General features: G+C 40.6%; 1 protein-coding gene across 3 annotated transcripts in view; it reads left to right on the top strand.

Moving 5' to 3' along the window:
• Positions 1 to 30: 30 nt before the first annotated feature.
• Positions 31 to 10,590, top strand: part of LOC146506965 (multiple C2 and transmembrane domain-containing protein 1-like) — a 143,569-nt gene continuing 133,009 nt past the window's right edge. For all 3 annotated transcript variants that reach the window (XM_085181450.1, XM_085181451.1, XM_085181449.1), the window contains exon 1: positions 31 to 953. In XM_085181450.1, the coding sequence (XP_085037576.1) occupies positions 420 to 953 (534 nt within the window). In that variant the 5' untranslated portion in view covers positions 31 to 419. The remainder of the gene's footprint in view (positions 954 to 10,590) is intronic.

Genomic DNA, 10,590 nt, shown 5'->3' with positions numbered 1-10,590 from the left:
TGAATACAATAATTAATGGGTAAGTTTGCCTAACCCCTGGTTAAACACCGTGGACGAGAGTCAAAGAAAAGCGGGCGAATAATTTTAAAATCTCTTACGCAATCGCGATTAAGTCACAACACGTGCTCCAACTTTCATCGCTGAGGTGAGATATCTTAAATCTTACATGAATTCTTGCCTTCCTTCTAACTAGCCCACTGCACAGTGGGACATAAAAATTTACAGAGTAGTCTGCAGAGGCATTCTGCAAGGTTCGCAGGAAGATTGACACCCTCCTTCATCGTCGCACAGCGCGTTTCGTTCTTGGCGCTCTAAAAACTGATCATCAGTGGAAGTGCACCCGAGCCACAGCTGCCCAACTGTGACATCCGTCCACTATACAGAGTGTGCTCAGGCTGGCTGGCTGCTGCACAGGCACAATGGAGCAAAAATCACCGAAACACGAGAGCACTGCCAAGGGACAAGAGTCCTTGTCCTACCAGCGGAGAATGTGGAAGAATTTCCAGGAAAAAACCAAGCCGTGGCTGAGCCCGAAACTGGGATCAGAGCGTCGTGGTGCCGGGGGCGCGGAGGGCAGCAAGAAGGAATCGGGGCTTTGGATGTTTAAGAGAAAAAAGAAACAGCTGGACCGGGTATTTTCGTCGTCGCAGCCGAACCTATGCTGCTCTACCCCGGCACCTTTTGAGGGAGACAAGGCTCTCGGAAGCGATGCGGTTCCTGGGACCAGCAGCGGCGGACAGCCTCTGCTACAGCCTCTTGGCACGGCTTCTGGGGCCACGGGGAGCAAACCAGAGCTCACGGCGCACGGAAGCCCAAAACTCCCGATGTCCCAGCTGATGGTGTACCAGCAGAAGAGCTCCTCTCTCGGCTCAGCGTGCTTCGAGAAGCTGGTGGTGGACCCGGCCGCTGTGACGGGAGAGGAGGAGCAGCTGCGTAAAAACGCAAGTGATTCTGTGAGTAAAGACTCGTGTAGTCCCATACGCACATAGCAGCTTTTCTGTTGTCGTACTGTTTTTTCCTCTTTCCCCCCAAAGACTGAAAATAGAAGACAGCAGGCAAGACTTTATTGATTTGCTAATTCAATAAACAAGACAAGTTTCATGATTGTGCTGATGCGATGTCCCACTGCCCCTATGCACTCATCGGTTTCCAGTCCGCTGATTTCTTTACTGTCTCCACCATCGAGGACTGTATTGGCCAAATATATACATCCAGTTTCGTTGTAGATTTATGTGGTGATCATAAACAACCGCCCGCCTTACAAGCTAATTTGTTTGGTATCATTTTATCATCACAGTTTCTCCATATACGTCGAGCAGATCAGCTGATTTCAGTTTCAAGTCTTTCCTGGTAGGGTTTTTAAACAGACAGCATGCTCTGATGCCATTGGCTTTGTTTAGCCTGCGCACAAACGTTTCTTCCAGAGGGACTGTCCCCTAGACTCACGACCATCTGTCTCAGTGTCCTTGCCTTTAGACAGAGGCTGCAACAGGCCCATGCATGCCCACAGGTTCATCCTGTCTTTTTTGTTTTCATGAAAAGTGGCTGGTTGTCAAACCAGCGGCACTGCTGGAGATTGATGGCAGGTATATTCCCACACCACACATCATGCTGAGTCAGGGTGCCCCAAGAGAAACCATATGCCAGCAAGCATGAAGGCTAATGGTAACGATTGCATTCACAAAAATCATTCAGCCCAAAACATCAGAGAGAAAACTTCAAGTTTTTAAGTTTCAGTTTCAGTCAAATAAAATGGAATGTCATTTTCAAGTTATGTTGTCATAATATTAAATCTCATGAGAACAACACTAAAGATACAGCATGCATAAAATCATATAGGCGCATTTTCTTTCACTTGCTCCAAAGCTTTTCATCTCATCATCTTTGAAGTGCTCCAGACTTTCTGAGCATCATCCAGATTGCTTTCTGAAAGTGATTAAGCACATTAGCACACGTTTCCCTACAGAGGTTGGCAAAAGCTCTGTTATCCATTAAATCTGTATAGGAAAAGTGCACCATGCTCAGCTATAGAGGTAAATGAAAGAATGCAGTGACTTCATTGAAATTGATCTTACAGCTTCGTCAATAAGCCTTTCAGTTACATAATGTGGAGAAATGTCATTTTGCCAAATAAAGTTGCCGCATTCAAGCATTATTTACTTCCTATTGCTGCCATCTTTATCCAAGTTCTTTTGTTCACTTATTGGCCCTTTCCTTTGCCCGAGAAGAAAGCAGTGGCATAATCTTCCGAGGTTATAGTGCAGCGTTATTGTTCTGTCTTATTAGTTTTACTGTATACCTCTCTACCAAATAGAGTACATAGTGCATGATCTGGATCTAATAGTGGAACCAGGAATGGAAAAAAGTGCAACATGAGATGATGGGTGATGAAAGGAAGTAAAGGTAATGTAGACAGATCTAATGGGGTTACAGGTAATGAGACATGACTAGGGGATGAGTTGAGACCACATGAGATAAGATGATATGAAGTGGGAAAAGAGCAGATTAAGATGAGATGCGAACAAGTGAAGAGACAGGAGATGAGGACAGATGAAGTAGGATTAGGTTTGCTTCTTTAATACCCGAGGGTAAAATAGTTAAAAACAAAAAACACACTGACAAATAATCTAGCTTTGCATCATCATGCATTTGCACATGCATTTCCGTGCATACACTCTGATTGCACAGGTTTGATGATGCATTTGTGTTTCCTCAGCCAACAGAAAATGTGACACTAAAAAAATGTACTTTTACTGTTAGAATAAGTATTCTAGCTAGCATTTCATAAATGAAATAAGAGAATATGTAACATGAAAATTCATTTTGTAATTTGATTTGGAAAGTGAGAGATGAAAGGGATTGCTGCCAAGCTCTGTAAGTAATTTCATTGTTGACTCAAGTGCATTTGACTTTGCTGTTTTCAATGCAGTGGAGAGGTTTGTGAAAGTTTTTCTATATGTGTGCGCAGTGGCTGCAGTCAAACATGACTGATATTTGTGACATTAAGTTTCAGCGCCCTTTACATCATATTCATTTATTTTTTTTTAAACATATCTATGAATTGTGATTTTACTTTTTCCTCTTTCATTCCATCTGCACTCACTGGGTTGGCACTGGGTTGGTCCATATTAACATGACACGACAGTTGGTGAGGATTTGTTGGCTGCACATCCATGATGTGAAACTCCTGTTTCGTCATATCACAGAGGTGCTCTTTTGGATTGAGATCTGGAGGCCATGGAGACCAGCTGAACACAGTAAACTCATTGTTATCTACAAGAAACCAGCTTGAGATTATTTGAGCTCTGTGATATGGTGTGTTATATGTTGGAAGCAACCATGAAAAGATGGGAACATTGTTGTAATAAAGGAATGGACGTGGTGTGCAATGATACACTGGTAGGCTGTGGTGTTTAAATGATGCTCCACTGGTACTAAAATACAAAGAATGTCTCAGACATCCTCCTCAATATTACACCACCACCAGAAGCCTGAACATTGATAGAATGCTTTTATGAAGATCAGCCACTGTCTTTCTAATCTTCTGTTGTCTAATTTTGGGGATCCTGCCGTAGCCTCAGTTTCCTGTTCTTAGCTGACTGGAGAGACTTGGTGTGGTTTTCTGCTGCTGTAGCCCATCTGCTTTAAGGTTCAGCATGCAGTGCATTCAGAGCTAAAAGTCAGCACACCTTGGTTGTAACATGTGGTTATTTGAATTACTGTTGCCTTTCACTTTGAAACAGCGTGACCATTTTTCTCTAACCTCTCATTCAACAAGCTGTTTTTACCCAGAGACCTTCTGTTGACTTTTCAATCATTTTCTGTAAACTCTATCTTGACTGTGTCTACATTCCTAAATGCACTTAGTTGCTGGTATGTGGCAGGTCATTCATATATTTGCATTAACAAGCAGTGCGGCAGTTGTACCTAATGAACAGATCAGTGAGTATATATCGTAATAGGGTTTGATAGATTTAGATGTTTCTTGTATGTATGTGTGTTTGAACTGAAGCAAATCATCATTAACTAAGTCACTAAGTCAACTAACTCATTAACTTAAAGCGTGTTGGTATTTCTGCTGCCTTTTGGGCAATCGGGGCGATCGTGGCTCAAGAGTTGGGAGTTCGCCTTGTAATCGGAAGGTTGCCGGTTCGAGCCAGTCTCAGTTGTTGTGTCCTTGGGCAAGACACTTCACCTACCGCCTACTGGTGTTGGCCAGAAGGGCCGATGGCGTGATATGGCAGCCTCGCTTCTGTCAGTTTGTGGCTACAACTGTAGCTTGCCTCCACCAGTGTGTTAATGGGTGGATGACTGGGTGTGTAAAGCACCTTGGGGTCCCTGGGGGGGACTAGTAAAAGCGCTATACAAATACAGGCCATTTACCATTTTTGCCTGTTTGTCACAGCAAAAGGCAGCAGAAAACACTTGTGCTTACATCACATTTTTTAAACTTCTTCCTTCCTTTTATAGATATGTGCTTTAGTAGTCCTTGACTGATGCGGTCATGTTTCTAACCTTCAGTCTTGCAGAGTAACCTTTCACTCATTACCTGACTGAGCGGCAAGAAGCCTGATGTCAAGTACAAAATAATAATATCGACTGGTATGACTCAGGATTTGTGTATATTGTACTCTAATCTGATCTGAAGGTAAAACATAAGATGGAGCAATTAAAAACAAATAAAAAAATCCCAAATCATCTGATTAAAAACTCAAAGAATACATTTTAATGTTTTGAGAATAAGAAGTTAGATACCATCCTAGTTTTGTCTACTCCAAATTTCTTTTTTTCAGAAAGTGCTTGTAGTCCTCATATGCGATCTTAAAAGTGTGTACTTGTGTGAAAATAAAACATAGTGACATTGTAGAAATAAAGCATCTTAAATTTTTGCCCGTCTGTCTGTCTGTCTGTATTATTATGAGAAAACTATCTCTCAATGTGAAGTAGGGATAAAGGTATATGTCACAAGTTTGTACTAATACATTTTTAATCCTGACCTCCCTACTCTTCTCTCTTCCCTCACCCTCGAAACCAGCTGTAGCACATGGCTGCCCAACCTGTAGCCTAACTCTGCTGCATGTGTCTTCCTGTTAAAAGGGAGTTCTTACTTCCCACGGCCGCTAAATGCTTGCTCATAGGTTGCTTTTACAATTATTTTTTCACTACATTTAGCTCCATCATTCTGCATCCATCATATGTTTATCTCTCATGTCACTTGAAGTGTTGCTGTCTGTGGTATTGTACTGTAGTTGTCATAAGTCATCTGTGTATTGTGGCCAAAGTAGTTTGTGACCCAGGTGTGGTAAACATTAAAACAAATGTTGTAGCTCTCCCCTCAGCTTGTTTTACTTGTTTATTATGTATAAACTTAACATTTAATTCAAGATCAACTGAGACATATTTCATTAAAACACTCTTTTTGTTGCTACTCAGACACTCACTGCTCCTTCTACTTCCACTTCTCAGTCACACCCAGAGACTACATCGTGACTTTTTTCTCTTTGCACTCTCCTTTCCTCTGCTCAGCTCATATGTAGTACTTTAAAATATTTAACACTTACCAACCACGGAAGTGGCTTTTGTGTCACAGATTGCCGTCACAGCTTACTGCGTAATATAGCTGATGTAAAACAAGTTCCGGGTATTTGTATTGATGAAATCTGTCAGATAATGTTAACCATATCTTTTAAGTGCTTTAAAATGTTCTTAACTTTACATGTAGTGTTAAAAAGTAAGTTAGGCAATCTTTTTAGACATTTAGCTTGCTCTTCCAAGTAGCTAACTAAAATCAAAATCTTGCAGACTGATCTTGTCCAGAAATATAAGAAACTGTAACTCTGGGGTAATTTTATCTATTGTCCTGATTTGCTAATGCACCAACTGTGAAATGAGCTATGTTTGGATGTCCTGTAGGAATAAGTGCATGGCTAGTGGTCGTCTTCTGAGTAGTGTTGTGAGAGCAGAATCACGGGCACTTGGAAACAGCCCATGGCCTCGTTCTTAAAGTGTCTTGACAGCAGCTTAAATCAGGATTCATTGCAGCCCGGGGGGATCATCGGTTGTAACAGACACATGATTGATGCTGACCGCAAAGACGCCTTGGCACTGTGAAGTGAGGGAAAAAAAACAAAACATTTTCGCGTTGACAAAAGACTGACACCATCTGGAAATGTTGATGAGGTTTCCTTCTCCACTTTGCGATTGAGTGTGTTGCAGTGCCTGGAGTGTGTTAGTGTTTCTGCCACAGAAAATTCTGAACTATGGTCATATATGCAGACAAGAAACATTTATGAGATTTAATGTGAGTTTGAGGCGCAGCTGAGTGGTTTGCATTGTTTCATGAAGGACTGGAAACCAAAGCCTGTGGCCAGGCCCTTCCCTTCAGGTTTGTCTGTGTTAAGTGCCCACATGTTTGAATGTGAGTCAGCATTAGCTGTCGCTTACGCTCGTTATGAAGCAGTGACCTGACAGCGCGGTGTCTCCTTGCTTTCTGCTCATGCAGTTAGCAACGTAGCCTCTTTTAGTTGGATTTTTTGTTTTGTTGCTTAAATTATTAGGCTTTCAATATTTTTGTCATTTATTCATAACACTAGTAGAAATTCAACACCAATTAAAAAGTGAGTGGAAGAGTTGAAAATACACTAAAAAGATGCATTTTAGCATTTCAGCTATAGGTTGAATATAAGCAGGTTGTTCAGTATTAATATGTAGGTATTATGCAGCTGTCAGAATTGTTCTGGTTCTGCTTTTTTTTTCTTCTGCTACACCTCTCTGTGTCCTTGAGAGATAACATTACCTGAATTGTCTCCTTGATATAGTTCTCATCTCCTCTGCACTCAGTGTTATCCTCTCTGATAGTGACACTCTTCCAGCACAAGACAAAATCAAAGTCCACCCCAGCTTCTCAGGAGAACAGTCTGTGCACTGCAAGCTGGGATCTCAGAGCTGTGACATTGTGTTGCCCTCCAGCATTGCCCTCTGCAGTCTCAGCCACACAGTTTCAAACATGAGAACACACACACACACACAACGCAGGTACATATAGGCATGCACACTCATTCGCTCAATGCTCTGAGGCCGTAGTGTTTTTGTGACAAGGTTAAGCATAACAGTGTATGCTGCTAAATGAATCAGAAGTGCTGATGTGCCTTCTTGAATGATGCCAATACACAAGCGAGACAAAGTGATTGATGTGGCTCTGGCGTTTCTCTCACAATAAACTCTCTCATTCAAGTACAGTAGCATTCAGTGATCTGGCATGTACACTGTATTAACCAGAAGTGGTTGCAGACATGATTGACAATCAGAGTGATGAGACAGCAGGCAGTGACGGGTCAGCCTGTAAATGGTGGATAGAGCTGGGGAATTAGCTTTCTAACTCTTAATGCCCTCCCACATAGATTAATCATCATCAGATCAAAGCAGAGGTTCAGTGTAGGAAGGGGATTTGTGTGTAGGGAGGGTAGTTGAATTTCACATGACATGCCACAATAGCCCATTTTGTGAATATCGGGAAAGTTGTGGTTTATTTAACAAAATATCAAAGTCATTTCCTTGTTTGAGAGGCCAATCAAAGCTTGTGTGTCTCTTACTTTATGTGTCTTCCTCTAACCTTCAACTCTTTTGAAATTTAACAACCTACTAGCTGACAGCTTTTAAAAGGTTGGATGCACAAGATGAAAGCAAGGACACAACAGTAACATGACACAGGTGGGGTATGGCCATTCTTACCAGATAAAACAACACACTGTGGCCAAAGGCTGTGTGTGTGTATTTTTTTTCCCAGCTCTTCATGCTAATCACATGCAGATTATTTGCAACTCAATGCAGGCCCCACTTCCTCTGCGGTGAGGAAGAGATATTGAATATTTGTAAATGAGCTTCCTTGTAGCATAGATTAAGCTGCCACAGTGGTCAGCTAGTCATAAGTGTTTTTTATTCTGCAGCTAATCAGGGTCCATGTTGGATCTTTAGTAGCTAAAGTAAATAAAGTAAAAAAAAAAATGTGTCTGGCATTTCAGTTTGGATTGCCTTCTTATCAATGCATGGTGTGCATATTGCCCTTATGATAATGATTATTTTGAAATATAAATGCAGTTCTCAAATGACTGTAGAATGACATTTTTTTAAATTTATATTTTAATAGTTGAAATACTGAGTATTTGTGCTCCCTATAACACGGGTTATGTCAGCAACATATTAACGATTTATAAACCACTTGAAATACGTCTGAAGTTATATAATGAATCCCTTTAAGAAAAAAATATAGAGCAGGTAGACTGGACTATTGCCTGATTTTAGAATGAAGTAATCTGCAGCGCTTGAACTTAGGAGAACATCTTTGTTTGCCCACTGGGTTTCTTGGGAAGCCATTGCAATCATCTGAAAAGGCACTTTATTGATCCAGAGAAAGCAAGAGAGACAGACTGAAAGAAAGCTGTTAATAGAGTATCAGAGTGAGGCAGGAAAATATTTACAGCGGGAGTCATTTATTTAAAGAGCCACTTCACTTTTTCCTCGCCTCTGCCTCTTTTAGGGGTTTTTGGCCCACTATTTGATAAAATCTCTAGAATATAGCAGTGAATTTGCTAGAATGTAGGGCTGATGTAGAGTTTAACTTGAAAGGGAGTTTTTCCTCCCCATTTTTGCCAAGTGTTTGCTCCTGGGGGATCATCTGATTGTTGGGGGTTTCTTTCTAATATTGCAACAGCTGAGTTTTAGCCTAAGATAAAAACACACGACAGAACAATATCACTTTTGTGAATGTGATCAAACATTTGACTTGGCAGACTTCTCTGCGGTCCTATTTTCCTACATGGCACATATAGGTCAAACACAGCAAGTAAGAAAACGTGAAAATTCCTTTTTCCTAACATAAGTAAGCAGATTAAAGTTAACTCAGCTCAAGCTCTGGGGTTTCCATCCCAACATGGAACAGACGTGACCGCTGCTGTCCTGAAACATTGGTGTGGAAGGATGCATCTCATAGTGGCTGAGCAGAGGTAGATATTCTTTTCACATGAGGGCCTGTTAAAGAATCCAGGAGGTCGGATGTTGTTGTTGATGATGATGTTTCCTGAAAATGACTGAAGGCAACTGAAAGCTTGCGAGCAGTTGTTATGCACACATACAGTGATGCCACTCTAACAGTGACACCAAGGTATAATGTGTTACACAGAGATGGTGACATCCTTTTTTGTTGAAATCCTACTGAAAGCATTTACACACGTAGTTTTAAAATAAACAAATATTTAGCAAATGGGATATGAATTGTGGATTTATGTTTGTCTAGCTCTTAACACTCACTGAGACAATTAGTGCATTTAATAGCCACTCACTCACTACATGCTTACATCCTAATTATGATTTGGCAATGTTATAAAAAGTAGGAAGGAAAATAAGCGATTACTTGAGTGGTTTTCTGCTAAGATTTGAAAACTTTTTTTCTCCCACAGCTGTACATACTGTAGCTAATATCTACTTTTTGCTTGCATTTTACTGCATTAGATACATTTTGACTTTGATTTTTTGAGTCAAAATTCCCTGTGGGTATGTTTGTATTTAAGGCCCTGACTCCATCATTTTGCTGAGCTTGCATCTAAATGTTGCTGGACCTTGGAAGTGACTTAGTGCCACCTACTGGTACAAAACTGACATGGCCCCCCGGAGAGAAAAGAGGAAACTGACAGCATGCGAACAGCAAGGCTTCTTGGCTCAGTGAATGCATGTGATCATAAGCAATTTATTATACTGAAAATATATCAACAACTCACTACAGTCCATACTCTCCAGACTACCGTATCCTTTTAAAGCAAATAAGGAAACTGTATCGCACTTCTATGTTTTAATAGAAGCAGCTGGGATGGTATCAGATTGATTTAAACATTTTCCCTTGATAAATATTCTTCTTAGATATTGGAAAACACTTGAATTTCAAGAGAACTCCTCTCACTCTGTGAAATATCGACTGCTAACTTGAAATTTATCATTTAAAAACAGAGAAGGCAGTAGGATATGAATAAGAGGTAATATAGAGGGCAATAACTGACTTAAAGTAAGCCAAGAGCCACACACTGAACAACTAACTTTAAAAAATAGCTCAGTTAAAATCCATACACTAGGTAGATGTAACAAACTGTAGTGCAGAAAGTCTTAAAACACACAGAAACACACACACAAAACCTTTCTTTTAAGGTAGACGTTTTTTCTACTACTGCTGCTATGGCTTTCTGATTTGTTCCTTTTGTGACTGTTTTACTGAACTAAACTATAATACCACTGGAGTGCACACCTACATCACTAAACAAACATTTTAAAGTAATATATGATCATATATTATAAGGTAATATATGGCATACTTTAAGTTATTTTCTGTTGTTTTGTGCTTGTGTGACTGTATCTAACATATAAGAATGAATTTAAACTGTCTTGAAACTTTCTCATTTAGCCTAAAAGGAAAAACTGGGGCCATCCTATCATATGGGATATGGGGTGGCTGTAGCTCAGGTGGTAGAGCAGGTCATCTACTGATCGGAAGGTTGGTGGTTCGATCCCTGGCTTCCCCTAGTCTGCATGCCAAATATCCTTGGG

The sequence above is a fragment of the Neolamprologus multifasciatus genome, chromosome 12 (assembly GCF_963576455.1).
Source record: "Neolamprologus multifasciatus chromosome 12, fNeoMul1.2, whole genome shotgun sequence".
Classification (NCBI taxonomy): Eukaryota; Metazoa; Chordata; class Actinopteri; order Cichliformes; family Cichlidae; genus Neolamprologus; species Neolamprologus multifasciatus.
This window is presented reverse-complemented; position numbering and strand designations above follow the sequence as displayed.